Below are 20322 nucleotides of genomic sequence, written 5' to 3'. Positions count from 1 at the left end.
GCGCTCTTATTCTGTTTTCTTCTCTCTTTATATTTTCAATGAATGTGGGCCCCCGAGATTCCCATTGAGTGGTAAACAGCTGTTTCAACTAAGGCAAAACAATAGTGTCCTAACATTTTGTTGGCAAATCTGGCAACCTCCGATTGGACCGCAAACTAGAACTGGCGGAAATATGTCTTCACTTCAACTTCAAAATAAAAGTTTTTTATTTATAAACTGAAGCATACTAAATGTACGGAAATGCTATATTTGTGCGATGTCTCGCTTCTACGTTTATACAAGTGACAGTTTCTACCCATAAAGCTATTAACAAACCTACTTTAGCATAAACTTATTCTCGGCTGAATTGCAACCCAGTTCTACTTTGGCACGTCCACCGTTTGTTTCCGGGTTAAGAGGACAGGAAAGAGGTACGGCTGTCACTTGATTTTAACAAACATCGCTCAGTTTTCTCCCTGTATAGTGTATATTTTCTAATTGGTATAACAGTAGAGCAGCAAGAAACGGTTATACATACCTCTCCAAAAAGTAAGGCGACTCGTTATAGATTTTACAACTCTTATATTCATATGGAGACTGCCAACGTCCCTAGCTTAGCCATTAGCGTGTTGGCTAACCGGTTAGCATGTGGAGGATGATATGTCCGCAATGGGCATCTTTTCTTGTTACAGACTGACCGACATGACGACGGTTATTTCAGTTAATTATATACGTTACTCTCGTGAATCATTGGGTTATTGTTCGTACCTTCGCCTTTCTGCTTTATGTGACATTTTCTCCTTGAAATCAACCATGTAATTTGAATTTCAGTTAGCCGGTGTATCGACGCAATGCTGGCATTAACGTACAGATATTGGATAGCTTAAGAGCCACTGATAAGGAGTTCGTTGCTGTGTTGTTGAGTCCCACAGTGTCTGTCGTTTTCTCTCGGTCGGTGGGAAGTGAAACAACAGTGGTGAGGACACCAACTTGTCATTCTGTGTCTTTTCGTCCTAGACTGCCTGACCTACTATAAGGGGATTGACATGGCAGCCAATGGAGCAAGCTGTGAACAGCCTCAGAAACGTGCAGGAGCCAAAGAAAAACAGAATGGCAACTCTGCAGGTTAGTTTTGGTAAACTTAAACAGAAGTTAACGTTCATTTTCAAGCCTAAAAAGTCTGTGTTGTGTAATCTCTGATGACACAGAGTGATAACCACCGCCACATGGTTTGAACATGTCATAAAAACCCTCAAGCTGACTTTATTATAGCTTACTTTCTGTTTTTAAAGTTGCAGACGTGGCCTAGCAGAACTAGAAACAGACTTGTTGATGTGATTTGTATCATGTACATAGCATTACCAATTCAACAGGATGCAATAATTGATGATGCTGCAAGTATTTCAGTATGTGAGGGTGATTTAATTTCTCTTTGTGCTCCAGACTCATCAATAAGAGAGAGGAGACAGAAAGATAAAGAGGAGCGTCTGTCTCTGGTGTTATGGAGGAGGCCCGTCACCACATTACATTACTTCCTCCTGGAGACCCTCATCAAGCTAAAGGAGTGGACGTTAAAGTAAGGAGTTAAACAGGTTTTTCTAGTGTGCCTATGCTTGTGCACTACTTTGTTCAGGATGTTTATGCTTACATATTTTAGTGGCATTTTGTCCTGTGTACACTCGCTGACTGACACAATTACATATTAAAAAGATTTCTGTGTCCCTTCGAAGCTGCAATTCTACATCTTTTACTGAGTGTAGTTTTACACTACAGAAGGATCTATAACATTTACATTTTTGGTATAATTCAAACGCACTAGGTCACTTGTAATGTCTAGCCCCTCTAATTAAATTTAACAGAAATAAGAAAATTTTATATTTAAACTTGTTTCATGTTTGACATTTTGTTTTCTTGCCGTCTTGTTCAGGCTTTGGCAGCGACGAGGGGCAGTGTTCTTATTTTTGGTGTTATGTTCTCTCTTCTCCATCGCATACTCTACTGAGGGGGCACACCAACAAGTAAGGCTTGAGTGATTTGTTTTTTGTTGATGTTAATAATCAACAGCATTGCTCCATCACCAACCTGTTTAAAAGTTAATAATAAGTCACTCTAATGATAAGAAGACCAGACTAGGAGAAAGCTTGCATGGGGAGATAATGAGATCTGCAATGTTGTCAAGTAACCCTTGATCATACAGCCAATTGGTTGAATGGTCTGTTTACAAATTCCTCTGTGCAGTGGCCTGTCACAGTTCAGTTAAAGGATAGCCAAGTTTCATTTTAGAATAAACTTCTTCCTAAGTTACTCACATTTTTGATGATGAGCTACTACATGTAATCAAAGGTAAGAGATGGTATTTGAAAGATGACAAAAATGTTTCCCTCTAAAATCAAATTAAACATTTTTTAAATTTTTCACTTCACCGTAATTATATGAAATGCATGAAGAGTTCAGTATAATGTGTAACAAATGACAGTGTAAAACAATCATAAAAATACATTATTATTAAATGACTAAAACTGTTATTAACACTATTTAAAAAAATGTCTCTATCATTCTCTGTTCTTCCCCCTCTGATATGTTTGGTTTATTTAATTTGTAGTATGTTCAGTACCTGGAGAAGAAGTTCCTATGGTGTGCCTACTGGGTAGGCCTTGGGATCCTATCCTCAGTAGGCCTCGGGACTGGCCTGCACACCTTTCTTCTCTATCTGGTAAGAAACCACTGATAGCATAGAAATGTGTACACACAAAATTTCTTAACATGGGTTAGTGCAGTGCACTGCAGACATACCTACTCGCAAACAGTATACACATTTATTTTTTGTCAGAATAAATTGCATTTAGATGCAAAGAGAAGAGATGTTTTTAAATGTGAAAATAAAGTATAAATACTCAGAGATACAAAAGACAGGTTGCACTGCATTATGAAAGTGCTGCAGTCCCAGTAGGATTCATTGCAAGACTCAGAAATTAGAGTCACTTCGCTCTGAGGGCAGCTGTGGCTGTGAGGAAATCTTCCATTTTAAAATGAGCAACATGACTAGACTAAAGTGAGGACACTCTCTTCAGTGCACACAAAGAAGTGGAGATATACAAAACAGACGCAATAAGTACAAGTACATTTTATTTAACCACATTCAGATCTAATCATACATATTTTTTTGTTGTGATGGTATCTGTTACAACATTTACATTATTCTGGAAAACAGACTCAGCTGGCATACATGTTACCCATATTTCAACAGTTACAAAGTGACAAAATGATAATGGATATAAAGAGAAACTGGTAACCATCACAGTCTGGTTCACGATACAATATCCTCTGTATATCTACAATATGCAGGTGGTTTATTTCAGTTGTAAATTATACCACGAGGTATTCTGTTAGATATACCAAAAGACTTTAAACTCTTTTGTTAATAGCTTGTCTGCTAAGTTCTTTAGTATATGTTCCTGTAGTTTCCAGAGGATGGCGTCATACTCCATATTCATTGTTTTGTACTCCTTCAGACTCATTCCATTTTGTCACAACTGTCTAAGCCTTACTAAGAGCTAAGTGTCATTCTTCCCTGACATAAAGTCACAGAATGACTCACCGAAATATGTGTCATTTGTGTTGGTTGTGGTAAAAAGAAGAATTTAGCTAAATGAAGGAGAGGAAGAAATTCTCCACCATAGTTCACTTTAGGGTGATGATGTGGCTTCTGTTCTGTAGAGCTTGCACAGATGTGGGTCGGCTGAGTCAGCTATTTCCATTATAATGTAATAATGGGAAAAGATGTAACTATGACCTTCCTGTTTTTTAGAACTGGTGTGTACTCCTTCTATGAATGCTTTACAGCTCACCATGTGTTTGCCCAAGTAGCTTTCTAGTAGTTTTTTGCTTCTTTATATGCTGTCTCCAACAATAATGAATTAGCAGTAGTATCTATTACCATACATTGTGTGTGCCTGTGTACTTCTGTGTCTGTGTGTATCGTAATACTGAGATGGTGTGATCTCATTCCTTCTCCCCTCTCTGTGTGAGTAGGCACTGTCATCTCCCACATATGGAACAACCTGGCATCAGTTAAAACAAATTTTCTCATTTATTTTTAACAAATACCAGCTTTTACTGTTTGCAGTTAAGACAATTTTAGGACACCTTTTTAAAAAAACATAAAGAAAAACAAACCTCTCTTTGCACCTCATAACCATTTGATGCCCACTGGAAGCTCATATTATAAACATTGTATTGTTTTACTCATCCTACTCATCTGACAGTACACATAAAATTATTACAATTCTCATCAGAAATCTTGTGTCTAGACAATAAAATGAAGGTCACCTCTCCATAATTTGAGTAGCTCCCACCTCCATTCTAAGCTAATACATCTTCTGTTATCTGATTCACATTGCAGCAGATTTCTTTCCCGCTCTGACTCCTAGCTAAACCCATTATTTAGAAATTTGGGAAAATTATATTCATATTTTTGCCAATGTAGGTGGGAGGGTTCTTTTGGCTCGAACAGCTTGAATGTGGTGCTTTGAATAGTCATCAGCTTAACACTGTTAATTGAACAAAGATGTGATTAGTGTCAGCAGCATATTTAAGGGGTTGTCTCTGTGGGGCAGTGGTTTTGAAGAGGTTGAGGCAAACCTGTTGAGCAAACCTGGTTCCGGTCACTTGTATTTTTCCAGTTCCTCTTTGTTGCATCTCCAGACATCTGCCTAAAGCCAGCAATCTCTCTCACACCAGTCCAGACATCCTATACCTTATTCTGCTGTAGTTTATATTGATGGTGCCTCTGCTTTCCTCTAGTTTCCATTTTACATACTCTCCCTCTCCAATGTCATAAAGGCATGTTTCTTATCCAGAAGATTCCTTACTTGGATATTTTTTCGGGGTGTGGTGTCTGGGAAGCAGCATACCTCTTTGGTGAGAATGGTGTTGTCCATACAAAAGTTGATACATGACACAGTCTGTCAAGCTGCCAGTGTCCCCTTTATGCGACTCTCCCGATCAGTTGCATCCAGAGCACCACGCAAAGCATCCCTAAATTCCTGTGACCATCTCTAATTTTTCCACGGAGAAGTAAAAGCCGCCTTTACACTGATGATGTAAGCCCTCTGCTCATGAGGAGACTATTTCCTGTTCCCCAGATCTTAGTTCATGTTCACAGCGCAACAGCTCCTATCAGTACTGCCTACTCAGTGTTGATGTCAGCCATAAATAGGAAACTCCCTGAGTTAATGTTGAGGGAAAAACCACATGTAGATCCAGCAGAGTTGAACTGTAAGTTTATCTCAAGCCTGAAGCATTAATAGTTAGCCCCACGGAGAGGATGAGATCATTCTCCTCATGAGAAAGGGGATTCAGTGACCAGTCTGATCTTATGATTCATCATGACGTTTTAGAGGTTACTGCTGTGCCTCCAAGTGCTGGATTATACTGTAGTCATAATATTGTGGTTAAAATAAACATGGTCATATATCGTTACTTTGAATTATAGATTTGTCTGTTAGCAATTTGATCAGATCACCAACTGTTTAAAGCATATTTTGTTTTTTCCCGGCAATGATGGGAGCTAAAGATGCTGATATTGATCCACAAGTTTGTCACTCTACATTTTGTCCATCCATCAGGAGCACAACTGGGCAGTTTACCATGAATTTTATATGATGCCCAGAGGATGATTCCTAATGTTGGCAACTTCGTGCCATTATCTAGCCAAAATTTTAACATCAACCAACAAGAGTTGTTTTTTGTTTTTTTATCTAACTGTCGGATTTCTGAAAAAATTTCTGCAGTTGTTTATGATCCTCAGGGGATTCATTGTAACTATTTTGGTGACACACAAGGAAACACACCCAAGAACTTCAGTCTTGCACCATCCACAGGTGAAAGGGTCACAACAGATTGCTGAGAGCTCAGTCATATTCCTTAGGAGATAAATCATTTTAATTACCCAATTGCCTCTCCTGTTGCGTCACCTTCCCAATAACCTCAGCATATTTATACCCATCACTGGTAAGACTGAACATGTCATTAAATTGTTTGTTCCATCCAACAATTTCATATCGTGGGTTGTAATGAAGTTTGCAGCTTCAAAGGTCCACTGGCAGTGATTTTCCCAAGTAGCCTTGTTCTTAAATCAACTTAGTGAAAAGGTAAATCTGATGAAATCAACTGTGGTTCATTCACCGTGTATGTGAAGAGTTCTGCTCTGCTGGTTTGAGTGAACAAAGAGGTTTACGGCTGGGGCCACTGTATCACCTGTCAGATGAGTGTATCAGAATCCTGTTGCAAACTCTGAGTCACTGTGTAGTTTTTTTTTCTTGTTAACACCGACCTGTTGTGTCATGAAGAAATGCTGTTAAGTTAAATCCTGTTTGGTTTGAAAGAGGCTTTGTTGTGTAAACTAAAGAGGGCTCCTGTGTGCTCATACTCGGGGTAGAGTGGAGAGTTTCTGTGGGGGAGCATTTTCAGTCAACACACACTAATTGTGTGCTGTCCATCTCCTGTCAGTTTTGTCTGTATCACCTCACAGAGACATAATGCAAAGCTGTGTTGTAGTTGCAGGTGGGCCAACTGTTATTTAGGCCAGGTGGCTCGGCTTAACCAGACTTGAATCTTCTCAATGATAAATGATGACATGGCTACCTGTAAGAGAGACTGTGTGACTCAGCTCCTGTTGGTGTGTGTCTGTACCTGTGGACCGATGCGTCTGTTAGCAAACACAGAAGTCATGTTTAATCATGAAACGGCATATTAAATTTAACTGGCAATAATTAAACTGTTCTCCATTAAAGTACCTGCTGTTACTGAGAATATTCACCATGTAGTGATCCAAGACCAAGAATCCTAATGGTCCATTATTGTGATCATAACGGACAATTGCAGTGCATCTCGCTGCTTTCATTTCACCAAACTACAGTATTTTCCACATTTACAACCATATGAAGGTGCATGTCCAAGTGTTTCATGACACACAAGAACAAAGAGAAAACGTATTTGTACGTACCAGAGGTTTTCAGTTCAGTAATGCATCCTATCCATCTTTCCTATCTATGCATTAGGGTCCTCACATAGCATCAGTAACCCTGGCTGCATATGAGTGTGGCTCCACAGACTTTCCAGAGCCTCCATACCCAGACCAGATTGTCTGTCCCCAAGGTGGAGCGATGGAGGGCAGCATCTCTCTCTTCTCAATCATGTCAAAGGTCCGCCTGGAGGCCTGTATGTGGGTGAGTAGTAGTTTGAATAATGAAACAATACAGTGATCTGTTAAAAAATGGCAAGAATGTTTGGTGGTGCCAGCAGTAGATGGCATTGTGACAGCTTGGTGAAGAATTTGAACATCAATTTAACATTTCAACACGCTCATGTCCCTGCTAGGCTGCAAAAAAACATTGTAACAGTTTTCTACACTTTCAAAGCCGTTCTTGTTTGACACACAGCCCGTGTATTGCATTATTTGACTGGAAAGAAGTTGGATGTATCAAATCCAAAAAGTTTTTGGTGGCATGAATAGTTGCCTGTTTATGAATGTGGGAAATGATAAAGCAACTGCTGACATCTAACATTTTAAGTTGTGTATGCCTAGGGTGCAGGTACTGCCATTGGAGAGCTTCCTCCATACTTCATGGCCAGAGCAGCTCGTCAGTCAGGAGCTGATCCAGATGACGAAGACTACGAGGAGTTTGAGGAGATGCTCGAGCAGGCTGAGGGCGCACAGGTCAGAGTTGCACATCTATAAGGAGAGGGATTGGCTTGGTCATTTCCTATATTAAGGTTTTTTTTAAGGAGGTAATTTGCACAGGCACATAAATACAAATAATATTTTGTATTAAGATTTAAGAAGCCTTACCCACCTCAGATGTGCTTGGTTTGATTTGAAGTTGACATTAACATTTGAGGTGTTTTTTCATTTTATTATTATTTCATTTCAAATTTTTCACGTTATTTAGTTGAAAAATTTCCACAGAACACAGGAAGCAAATTCAAATTTGGCTAAAAACTATTCCACAAAATTCCACATATTTATTGTTAAAGGTGGCCCAGACCTAGCCTCCTGCCTTCCATTGAAAACACAGAGCAGCTACACTGAATATTGAAACATCTATCCCTCTGTTTACTTCCGTATTAGCTTAGCTGTTGCCCATCCATTCAGTATGATATGGTCCTAACTGATTTGACTTAGACTTCATAATGTTCAACTGACCATGGAACCACGGCCTAGTGATTGGTCCCAAAGTGCCATGTGACTTCAGTGAAGCCACTCCCTCCTTACGCTTCCAGTAAATTTGTCTATTTGTGGGTGAGTCACCCTGAGCACGGCTCCCCCTTTAATCATCCCTCAGGCTTCGCTCCCTCTGCCGCCCTCCCTCTCTCTTTTCACCGGCCTCTAATTTGAATGACAGACAGTTCTGTCAGGAACAGAGTTCACATGACTGGAGACTGCTGAGATCAGATGCTGCGTCAGCAGAGCAGGAATCAGAGAAGTTGTGTGCATCGTCTCCATCACATATTCTCACTTCACTGGTTCTCTCTGAATAGGTTGAGGACGACAACCTCACATCACATGTCTGTGTCACGGGAATGAATCCACATGTGCGTTTGTCAGAGGTGTATAAACAACCAGACATGTCAGAAGAACTGTTGTTAGGAACCAATCAACTCATGGGAATGACTGTCACACAAAACATGTTGACAGAGAAGTATATCACTTCAAGATATCTATTGGTCATTTTATCAGTAACAGAAACTTTGCTATAGTAAAGCAATATACAAAATTAGGGGAAATTTAGGCAAGAAATTAGATGCATAGAGACAAACATGAAAGAAACTATCTATCTTTTATCTACATGAGGAAAACAGAATTTTTAATTAAAGAATATGCACCACACATGTTGAATACAAAAACAGTTGGCATAACTTAAACTGAGTTGGGTTTGAAAATAAAAACCAATATGAATATTGATTGTTGAGACTAAGACTAAAGTGAAATTTTTAAATTGCTTCCAAAGTTGACATTGATGAGATGCCAGTTTTTTTAACTGCCTCTTAATTTCCCCCCCTGCTCCGGCTGTGATCTTCCCCATGTAACCACAGACATTTCACCCCCAGAGGGTTGAAAATGGGATCAAAAGATCCTCTGCACTATTGTACCATGCAGTTTTTTGTTGTAATGTTACAAAACCAAACCAAAAAAAAAAAAAAAATCTTATAGTGCTCAGAAATAGCAGATATTTACCAGAACACTCTCACCGAGGCTCCTGTTTCGCGTAATAACACTGCAGACACAACCACTGTTTGGTTAAAAACCATGCATCTTTCAGAAGCTAACATGGCTATTTAAAAAAAAAAAAAAAGAAATGGGTGATTATGTGAAATGAGATATCCATGTGCATGTAAAATTTGTGATGCAGAGCAGTGTGAAGTCCATGTGTTTATGTAAAGGTCTAGTCTAAAAATTGTTTTTAAAAAGTTTTTTTTTTTTTTTTTTTTTAACAGGATTTTGTCACAAGAGCAAAACTGGGAGTCCAGCATATGGTACAGAAAGTGGGATTTTTTGGGATCTTGGCTTGTGCCTCAGTAAGTTGAAATTTTTTGTTTAAAGTGATTTAAATTCATATTTTAGTAAAGTTACTGACTTCTGTAACTTTATAATCTATATGTTTGTTTCAAGGCTATGAAACAGTAAGTTTGTCTGGTGTATGATGATGATCTGTATTTCAGATCCCTAATCCTCTCTTCGACCTGGCTGGAATAACCTGTGGTCACTTCCTGGTTCCCTTCTGGACCTTCTTTGGAGCAACTCTAATTGGGAAAGCCATCATCAAGATGCACATACAGGTCAGCAGCTCAACAAAAGGTTTCATCAGAGGTGGTTAGAAACTAGCAAAGGACCACAACAAATTGCACCCATACAGGCACATATGACATACTTTCATCTTGGCTGTGAATATTATTAATTTTTGTTTCATGTCATCACAATTCTCTGTCCACAGTGCAATACTGCATATCAAAAAAATCTACCTTTAGGAAAGAAATGCTGACTGACTCACTTTAAACAGTCCCCACAACCTCAAAACTTGTGGGAGAGATGAAAGTAGGGCTTTATTCATGACTTAGGCTGTGAGAAACTCTTAATTGTATACTTCTGGTTAAGTCTTTCTGACAGTGCTCTGTTCCTTTGGGGATTCCTTATTCTGGTTTGAGCTTTGGGATTCATCCAGACCATATAAACAGGGTCCAGATGAAAGGAGGGAAGCTTTTAAGAAGTCTTTAACAAGAGTTTGGATTTTTTTTTTTTTTTTAAGATCTACTAGATCAAAAAAACTTGATAATTACGGAGTGTATTGTTGAGTCTGCGACACCAGTGACTAATATAAGCCTGGCCTGAGAGAGGCTGTCTGTGTCCATGGGTGAGTCGCTTCAAGTCTTTCACAAACTAAAGCCATCCATCTCTTGGTGGTACCAGCCAGTGATCTCACCATGAGACTTTTCAGATATAGACACCCGTCAGGCATCAGGGGTTATGGAGGATGTAGAATGGACATGAGAAGGTAGTCCTGAGCCAAGGAAATTGAGCAGACGGTAAGAGGAGGGGAGGGTGGGGGGCTCTTGCTTTTTTTTTTTTTTTTCTTTTCTCTTTTGTACCTTGAACCCCTTGGACATCACGGGTCATATCCTGTCTGATTTTCTCCAGGGGGCCATGTGTCATGCTGTTTTAAAGCTGATCAGTTTCAGGACTGGAGAAGAATATTGTGGTTTTGCCCCCCACTTTGGCGCTTTGCAAACCACACAAAGCCCCTTACAGCTCAAAATGTAGCTTATGACCAGGTTTAAGTTTTTTAATTAGTGTGTCTGTGGACAGTGGCAGATGTGGCCACAATTTCCCACAGCTGTGCTGCTAAAATTAAGACTCAAAATATTTCTAAATATTGATCTGTCCATAATGTCCAAAAGACAAGCTGCTCTGTTAATATTTTTGTTCCTTGGTCTTTTGAAACTTTTGTCCAGAGGTGTTTTTTGGGTATTTTTTTAAGGCCATCCTCTTTTTCTGTGTTTTTATGTTTTTCTTTTTACCTCTGTATATGATGGATGTAGTGGTTTTTAAAGCTTCTTAATCGCTCTCTTGTTTTTCTACAGAAACTGTTTGTTATCATTACCTTCAGCAAGCACATAGTGGAGCAAATGGTGTCACTCCTTGGGTAAGTGGTCGTCTTGACGTGTGTGTGTGTGTGTCTGTGTGTGTGAGAGAGAGACTGCATTACTGCATTAATTGGGCACTCTGTGGAGTCATTGTCTTTCCTCTGGTTTTGTGGTTGGAAATGCATTTGTAAACATTTCAGATTCATTTGATTCACCCCTGGTTGAATATCCTGTATGAACAAATGTGGGGGTGTGCGTGCATGCATTTTGCATTTTTCCACACAAAGGTACTATAATGCAATCCATCTCTGCAGCACTGGTGGTCAGGCGTGTGAGGTCCCATCTGAACATGTAGATCTGACTCACCGAGTTCAGCAGTGACTGAGAGAATTTCCCAAGTGAGGTGGGAAACACAGTCGTAGACATAAAGAGACTTTCTATGACTGATTAATAGATGTCAGATTTAGCTTGTATTATTTAAGGGACCTAAAATGTTGTTTCTAATCAAAGATCATCAATGGTAAAATTTAAAACAGAAAAAAACAGATACAAAATGTTAAGAAAGGCAGCAAAGAGTTTAGTCAGACCTCATGCTAATTTCATGAATGGGATTCTACTTCTTCATTGAAGCTACTTAGTTTTCATTAATTTATTGGCTGTGTAATGTTCCCTTACATGTAGTAACTTTGACCATATTTAGATCTGAATCTGTTTCCCCCTGATTTAAAATAAAATACAAGGTTCTTTCCCATGAAATTCAGAGGGCCCTTAGTGACTCGTTATGATGCATGCAAATAGTGCTTCATTGCTGATACAGGATGTTTTTTGTTTTTTTTTAGCTGTTGCTGTGTGTGTACTCATGTGTTTGCATGTAAAGTGGGAGAGATAACAAGAATGAGTCAGTCAAACTAGTTAGGTTTATTTGAAATCAGCAATTACCCCGTCCCCTTTTGGTGTTTGTTTAGTAAATTGTCTCTCATTTTTTTGCTTAGTCTAGTCGAGTCTAGACAACATGTTTATGTCCTAACCGGGGACAGAATTGAATTTCTGCAGTGGGAGGGTTGTGTGTGAGTGTGTACAGTCTGAAGTATATTTTTCTTGTCATGGTAATGATAAGTTTCGTGTGATAAAGAGATCCTTTTTAAAATGCTCTGCCGCTGAACAAATGGTAAAACTACAACATCACTGCCTCTATATGACATGAATTGATAAATGGTATCCGTTATGATTGGACCCCTGGTGAGCCAATCCACACTGCCTAATAAGGACATGAGCACACCCTGATTAGATGTCTTTCTATCCAGAAGGCAGCATTGGTGGTAAAGGTGATGACATCATGTCGACTCACTTCCTGGTTGAAGGGGCTGACACAAGCGCCTATAGAGAGCTAAGCAGTATAAAAGGAGGGTTGAGGAGTTTCTGCTTCAGTCTTCTCTGCTGCCTGCTCCTGCTCACAGGAGCAAGTAGAGGAGGCGTCAGCTCCAACATAGGGCCCACATGTAGGATGGGGCCTTCAGCAGGTTTTACAAGGATGCTGCTTGACTGGTCGATCAGTGAGGACTTTTGCTAGTGTTCAGGGAAAGAGAAGACTTCATGAACTGCTCTTTGAGGCTATTATAGGGAATAATTATTCTAAAGCCAAGGCTCCAGTTTTGGGCTCCATGTCAAAGGAAGGGTGCTTAAAGGGTAAGTGATTGACTGTTTTTCCTCTCTCTCGCTCTCTTGTCTCTTTTCTCTGCCATTCTGTGTGGATGTATGCGGGGTTTGCGATGCCAGGTCTGTACCCAAAGTAGGACCATCTCTCCAGAAGCCCTTCAGTCAGTACCTGGAAGCCCAGAGGAACAAACTGCACCATGCTGGAGGAAGTGCACCCGCGGTAAGAACAACAATTATCAACAATTATTTTACCCTGCACTGTTTTCAGGTGACGAAATGTGAGCTTCATTAGTGTATTTATTTGCCAAGAGTTACATGTATGTGAGATTGAAAAATAGCAGCTTTTGCTAAGCAGCATCTGAGTTTGAAGTATAGCTGAACTGACACTTGGTTTTGAAGCTGATACCAATATCTGAAAGTTTAAAAAGTCAGATAAAGATATATTCACCAATATTGATTTAACATGTAATATATATCATGGATAACATCAACAGACATTTTGCTTTTGAAAAATGTCAGTGCTCTCTGGTGAGCAAACTATGTCATAACAATCCTGTTTCAAAAACTTTCAATTTCTGCTCTAAAGAATTTTGTTATTTATCAGACAACGAATATCAAGTTTTTAGTTTAGTCTTTGGTTGCTGTGGTTTAATACCCCAAACCTTGAAAGTTTATATTCAAATGCCATTTTCCATGATCTATTGTCATGAATGCAGGATCCCAACAATTTTCACATTTTCATGGTCACACCTGGATTTGTGTGCTCCGAAACTGGAATATTCCATCTGGCTTTAATAATTGTAACTAAGAACGTATCCACCCTAATTTTCCCCAGGATGAGAACTGGCTGTCATGGGTCTTCGAGAAGGTGGTGCTGGTCATGGTCGGCTACTTCGTCATCTCCATCGTCAACTCCATGGCTCAGAGCTACGCCAAGCGGCTGCAGCAGCAGAGAAACTCTGAGGAGAAAACCAAGTGATGACAAGACGAAAGTGGTACAAACATCCAACTGACTGTGTTTCTGCTGCTGCTGAGAGCCCTGCACTCAGCCCCAGCCACTCACAACTTAACAACAAACCTCACCCTCATCCATTCTCAAAGAGGCTGAAAAAAAAACAACAAAAAAACAAGAACAACAAGGCACTATTTGTTGGCGTGTGTGCTTTTGAGGATGTATGTTACCGTTTACTGTTAGTCTCTCTTCAGGTTTTGTAGATCTTCCTTTCATCTCACTCTCTAGGTGTGTGTAGTGCGATTGGTTCTACTCTTGATCTTAACATGCTACTTAAACGTTAAATTAACCCATTCATTGACCTCAGAAGAAAAGCAGCAGTTTGGCGGTGACTGCTGTGTTTGGGCAGTGCCCATCAGATGCTATGCCTTATGCAAGATGGGAAGGTCCAACTTCCCTTGAGTATAGTTCTTGACTTATAGACTTGATTTTTATTTAATTTTGTGACATTTATGTATGGATGGATCTTGATTTGTTTGTACAGTGTGCTGCCAAGATTACTGCGATGGATGGTCTTTTCTTTTCAGGGTTTAATTTTCCTCATGTATTTGTCCTGTTAAACTGTAAGACCAATTTGTCTTTTTTTGTTTCTGGAATCGTCCATTTAAAATGGTGGGAAAAAAAGCAATATCAACTTAAAACAGTGTGGTATTGATGGTTTGCACATTGTGTAAATATCTTAATATCTTTTTGACGGTATGCGCAGATGTATTTCTATTCTAATGGTCTGTGTGGAGTCAACTTGAACCAAAACACAAAAGGTGATATCATTTGTAAAGTGACATTGTACTCCCAGCTAACTAGTCCCATTTCTAATCTGTACATTTAGGTTGAACCTTGGATCGGATCATATATAAAACATGTAAATCATGCCACTGGTTTCCAAGTCTGAGTCTGTCCTTCTTTGTATTCTTGTGTAGGACAATTCTAATTTTTTTAATGTCCATCCTGAAAAGCTCTTGTGTTTGATGCAATGTTTAACAACTGTTATGTTTTTTTTAACCCTTGTGACAAAGCTAATGCATAATTTTCTCTTGGACATGGCCATCTTTAAGGTAAGTGAACAGCTCAGCTCTCAGATTGTTTTTTTTTTTTTTTAGTAATTCGTGGATGAAGGATTGCATTATGTGCTTAATAGTTGCAGCTAAATTTGCCTTTTGGTGTTTTATCTGAATGTTCAGTCTGTGCTGCTGGTTCAGAGTTTTCTTTTTCACTAACCTGCTGACTCCAAATCCTCCCAGTGTCGGGGACAAGTCCAGCCTGAAACGCACATCAGCAGATTCTGATCAACTCCAGCTTGTGGATAAAATCTCCCTCTGTATACTCAGTAGTGTGCACCTTTCCCACCCCGTCAGCTAGCTTATCAGACTGGTGTTGGCTGTTTAAATTACCATGGCAACAGTGGTCTGTAGGCTGGCTGAAGTTGTGGGCCTTCAGCATTTCATTTTCTGCTGCTCTGTTCATGTCGAGCCCGGACGTCAGCTGGTCCATCTGTGGGTATAACCACCTGTCCTGTCTTTAGTGACACTGATTTTATTTCCAATCATCCCAGTTCTGGAAATAATACTGTTATGTAGAATTAATGAACAATAAAATGGTGAAACATATTAACTGATGCCCTTGTCACTTTTATTTATGCAGCGTTGCTGTTCCCACATACACTGACATTTTCAAGCTTTAACAGTTACGGCTGATCCAAACATGAGGTCCATTTAGTAGCTGTTCTGGAGCTTTCAATCACATTCAATGATCTTTCTCCGCAGATGGAAACACTCAATGACATATGTTGATAGTTACATTTTTATTGAGCCCTTTAAAGGCTTCATGTGGCTTCAGAGGTGTAATATAATTAAGTACATTTTTGAGGTACTTGTACTTAGGTTGAGTATATTCAGTTTATGCTACTTTAGACTAATACTCCACTTATTTAATTGTGGTTACTAGTTTATTTTAATAGACATACACAATATAAGATCAACCTATTAAAATATGATGCATTATACATGAAAAGGACCTGCACACCCTCAAAGGTATTTTCAGCTACTGTGGGTGATTAGACCTATTTTTTAAAATCTTACTGCACAGCATATTATTATCCTGTGTGCATAAGATTAAAGGGGGAAAAAAACAGTGACTACTTTTATTTTTAATATTTATTTTGTTTTGAACACTTCTATAGTTGATTTCAGGTAAAATATTCATTGCAAGACTTTTACTTTAAACAGTATTTTTACATTGTGCTGTTGGTACTTTTACTTGTGGATACTTCATCTGTCCTAGTTCTTGTGTACATCAGCTTAAAGATTCAGTCAGTAGAGATTCATGCTTTACCTTAGAAATGGGAGTGGACTAAAAAAAAAATCTCATTACAAAATATATATTAATATAATTTAATAACATTTTTCCCTTGAGGAGGCAGTGAATGAACCTTCAGTGTAAAGAAATTACCTCAGTCCTTATCGCCACTTCAAAATCAAGGAACTTACTTGGCTTTCAGTGATGAAACTATTCCGTTAAAGTAAGCTATTTGTTTTGTTTACATGTTCTTCTTTTGAAAGCATCAGCAGAGTCCCACATAATGATGTTCTCCTGTTTACACACAGTCCAAAGGAGAGCTGGTGCTCGTTAGCTTTTCCTTTTGTTAGCACAGTTGACTGTAGCTGGCGATGACCTGCTCGAGAGATGTGAAGCTGTCTAGAAAGTCCTCCTCTGAGATCCCAAATTTAATGTACTGATGGATATAGGCCCTGTAACAGGAAAACAAAACGGGAAAGGAGGATGACATGTAATCCAGAAACAAAACAACTGGAAACTGTTACCAGGTACACTTCGTAAAAATATTCCCTTAAATAATTTTCACATTCAAAGAGTACTACTCAGTGCAAATGTCACTCTGTCAGGACCCACTTTTTCCTCAAAGTGATATTTAAGTGTTTTTCTGTCTCACCTGGAGGCAAACATGTTCCAGGCTTTTCCCACCATGTTATCCAGAGGTCTGAGCAGAGCCTGACTGTTACTGACCAGCGTGGCAGATTTTTCATACTTATTAAAAGGCACTGGGCATTTCCACAAGTTTAAAGCTTCCTTTGATGAGAGCCAGGAGGTGTACAGGGCTGGGTCCTCAAAGCCGCCTGTGGAATAATACACAAGTCACATCCCTGGTTTGGCGCAATCTAAAGAGTTAAGATATGAAAAACTTGAAGGTATCATCTTCATCTCCTTCATGACTGTCATAATTTTCCAAGTGAAATCAATAATTAACCAGGACTCTGACCAGTATCTGCGCTGAAGACGTCCTTCCCCCTCAGTATGAGCAGGTTGGCCAGAGAGGTGTTAAAGCTGGCTCCTGTGAGACTCCTGGTCCGCTCAGAGCCCACAGGTGGACGCACCTGCCAGTCTATACCTGACACAGGACAAACCACAAAGATGCTCAAATGTAAGTTGGCAGCTGAGGATCAATCCAATCCACTTCCAAGCCATGTAACAACTTAATAATCATACTATTATCTATCATCTCTAAACTGAAACTGAAGTGCGGAAACTTGCCTTCCTCCATCTTGCTGTTGGAGATGAGCATCTGTCGCAGGTGTTTGAGCAGCCCTGGCCAGCTGAACGTGCTGTAGGCTATGGAGGAACTAGGCATCTGAGGGATCGTACACACACTGAGCAGCTTGTACTCTGGGTGGCATGCAAGGGTGCTCACCAACTCACCTGAGAGACAGAAACATGAAAGTATAATGGCAATAAAGGCAATGTGAAGATGTGTACGTGTTTATGTGTTCGAGCTTAAGATGTTGGAAGCTTTAGTCATTTCCTTGTTTCCTCCCCAGTGCTGGCAGAAGGATTTGACGCCAAAGTGATGAAGACATTTGCTTTGAGTTAAAATTTCTTTGTGCAGCTAACTTGTCTCAAAGGAAAGGGCGTGAACTTGTCCACAAAATTTTAGTAAGTCATTTTCATCGTCAAAAATGACATTTCATTGTCACAACAGACATAATTTTCTTAATTTTTACAACCTTTCATTTATAGCCCGGCTGATTTTTATTACAGTATTTGATTGTTTTAAAAATCTGACTATGATATATTGACCGACAGTTTTTACATAATCATTTAACACGAACAAATAATTATATCAAGCAACAAAGCCTCTACAAAGTTTTGTTTGTCTAATGAGTTGAACCATCTGTTTCCACCTACAGCTGGATCATCTAGTGTTTTACTGTGTGAAGAAAGGTAGGAAAACACCTACTCTGAGACTTTCCCTGTGTAGACTACACCCCTCCTAATCCACTCACATTCCAGGAAATCCACGCCCTGCAGGAAAACTTCTGTGTGTGCGTGATACGTGTTTGTGTATTTGTGTCTGAGAGAGTGTGCATCCAGGCCTCTCTCACCCAGAGGATTTCTGCTGTAGACTCCGTGGGAGTCGGCGGTGAGTGCGGGCTGCAGCACGCTGCCCAGCTGGTGAGCGATAACCCTGTTGACGTCACTGAAGGAGATGTGTTTGATGTTGAGCAGCTGACTGCAGATCCTGTGCACCGTGTCGTTCTCGTGCACCAGGATGGCGTCTGACAGCTGGTAGAGATGAGCCAGCGTCAGCACTGAGTTGTAGTTCTGGACGATCACCTGAAAGGACAGGTCAAAGAAAAAAGGTTTTAAAAACGACTTCTTTTCTTTTTCATAACTGTCCATTAGTGTTTGCACTCGGCAGCAGTCTCCATTACCTCCCCAGTCCCGTACGGCCAGGTGAGGTGGTTGAGGATGAAGGACTTTGGGTAGACGTCTCGGAGACACTGAGTAACGTAGGTACCAACCCCAGACCCCGTTCCCCCTGCTACACTCATCATGGCCATGAGGCCAGCCAATCTGTCACAGCACTCCACCTCTCGCCTCACCAGCTCCTCCACCACCTCTCTGTGACGAGGACCGTGGACACAATACCTGAGTGAGGAAAGAAGCACGTCAGCAGCCGATTCCCCACCGGCTTCATTTCGTTTGAGAAAATAATCCCAACTCATGTCCACTTACTGCCTTTTATTTGTCCAACTACTATTTCCAAGGTCAGGCATGAGCTTTGATACCTCACTTTAGAGCTGAACCAATTAATCAGTAAGTCAAAAAAAAAAAAAAAAGGCAAATTCTGGTAGTCAGGAATTTCAGTATGTTTTCAGGCAAAAGATTTTGCTGGTTCAAGCTTTTCAAAGGAGAGCATTTGATGCCTTGGCCTCTGACAGAATAACAGCCATTTATTTATTTATTTAACACATTTCTAACATTTATTCCTCAAAATTATGAACTGATTTCTTAACCGCAGAATAATCCTTAATGAGTCAAGTCAAAATAGACTCTACTTGCTAAAAGTGCTATGATGAAATCCTGACAGCTGTCCTTACCCATTGGCCCAGTTATTTCCAGAGCCCTGCTTCTGGCTGAAGTGTGAAGCGTCTCCATACTTCCACCTGCCGGAAGTTGCAGCCTTGGCCATACTGTGGTTTATCACTTTAGGCTCCATGTCTATCAGCACCGCCCTGGCCACTACATCTGGTGGACAAACAGGACACACTTGTTTATGTCATTTCCACCCTGATGAAACCTATTGGTCATAAAAAATAATAATAACTGTACATGCATAACAGCATAACAGTACTTTTACAGTGTGGTTTTGGTGCTTTTACTTTATTATTGTTTTTTTTATTGCATTTATTTATGCACTATTCGGCAGGGCTGATTTTGGAGCTGCAGAGATTTGCATCCCCTGGTTGAAATCAGGATGAAATGTAATGAGTCTTATGTCTGTAAACATTCAGAAACTATATATATATATATATATATATTACATTTACCTCCATGTGCGGTCTGACGGAAGAAGCGCTCCCAGCTGGCTGTGCGGTAGGTTTTCCTCTGCCCCTCCTCAGCATCACCGCGGAGGACGCCGAACAGCTCCTGGCCCACCTGGTTACCGCACTGACCCAGCTGGACCGTCACGACGGACATTTTCACCCAGATATAAGTGACCACACTCTACGGGGGGGGGGGGGGGGGGGGGTCGCTGGTTTTCCAGTCAGAGCAAACGGTCTCAAACCCGCATGGAAATTCACACTGTGAGTGGCAGGTTTCATCACGGACCTGCTGCCGTGTTGTTGTGTTCACGGAACTTGCCGCCGCCGCAACAAGATAGACCGGAATTTCCGGGGGAAACTGATAGAGCTTTCGAAATAAAAGTCCTTTTTTTGGTGTGTTTATTAATGTACACAGTATTTATCAACAATTATTACTTCTATAAAGATATTTTATATTATCATAACCTTTCTTATTATATTATCATCCATTATCTGTTCATACATCCCACCTTTGGCTGCACATAGGACGAGTTACATTTGTTGATAAATGCATTAACAGTACTTAAAGCTGCTTACAACTGCATTATACTACATTTATTATGAAAGTAAGAAACTGAGCCTGAAAGTAAGCGTTACTGTTATCCATTATTATTATTATTATTATTATTAGTAGTAGTAGTAGTAGTAGTAGTT

The 20322-nt window shown here is 40.0% G+C and overlaps 2 protein-coding genes across 4 annotated transcripts; one reads left to right on the top strand and one right to left on the bottom strand.

Annotated features, from left to right (window-relative positions):
- Positions 1-362: 362 nt before the first annotated feature.
- vmp1 (vacuole membrane protein 1) lies at positions 363-14661 on the top strand. Of its 3 annotated transcripts, none has more exons than XM_071471748.1 (12): positions 363-410; positions 997-1104; positions 1423-1555; positions 1907-1997; positions 2582-2692; positions 7041-7208; positions 7568-7699; positions 9478-9558; positions 9703-9819; positions 11119-11180; positions 12898-12997; positions 13613-14661. In XM_071471748.1, the coding sequence occupies exons 2-12, from the start codon at positions 1026-1028 to the stop codon at positions 13754-13756; spliced, it is 1218 nt and encodes a 405-aa protein (XP_071327849.1). In that variant the 5' UTR covers positions 363-410; positions 997-1025; the 3' UTR covers positions 13757-14661. The 3 variants fall into 3 exon arrangements, with proteins under 3 accessions (XP_071327849.1, XP_071327851.1, XP_071327852.1); XM_071471750.1 differs by lacking the exon at positions 363-410 and adding an exon at positions 504-528; XM_071471751.1 differs by lacking the exons at positions 363-410; positions 997-1104; positions 1423-1555; positions 1907-1997 and adding an exon at positions 2191-2322.
- Positions 14662-15396: 735 nt separating this feature from the next.
- Positions 15397-19960, bottom strand: tubd1 (tubulin, delta 1). Its single transcript, XM_071471747.1, has 8 exons — positions 19633-19960; positions 19183-19330; positions 18514-18730; positions 18184-18415; positions 17336-17500; positions 17064-17192; positions 16737-16920; positions 15397-16536 (listed from the first exon to the last, which is right to left on the bottom strand). The coding sequence occupies exons 1-8, from the start codon at positions 19781-19783 to the stop codon at positions 16431-16433; spliced, it is 1332 nt and encodes a 443-aa protein (XP_071327848.1). The 5' UTR covers positions 19784-19960; the 3' UTR covers positions 15397-16430.
- Between the last annotated feature and the right edge of the window lie 362 nt (positions 19961-20322).

This window comes from Trachinotus anak, unplaced genomic scaffold (assembly GCF_046630095.1).
Source record: "Trachinotus anak isolate AG129_WGS33_773 ecotype Australia unplaced genomic scaffold, CSIRO_AGI_Tana_v1 ptg000034l, whole genome shotgun sequence".
Classification (NCBI taxonomy): Eukaryota; Metazoa; Chordata; class Actinopteri; order Carangiformes; family Carangidae; genus Trachinotus; species Trachinotus anak.
Note: the sequence above shows the minus strand (reverse complement) of the source record. Positions and strands in the feature narration are given on the sequence as shown.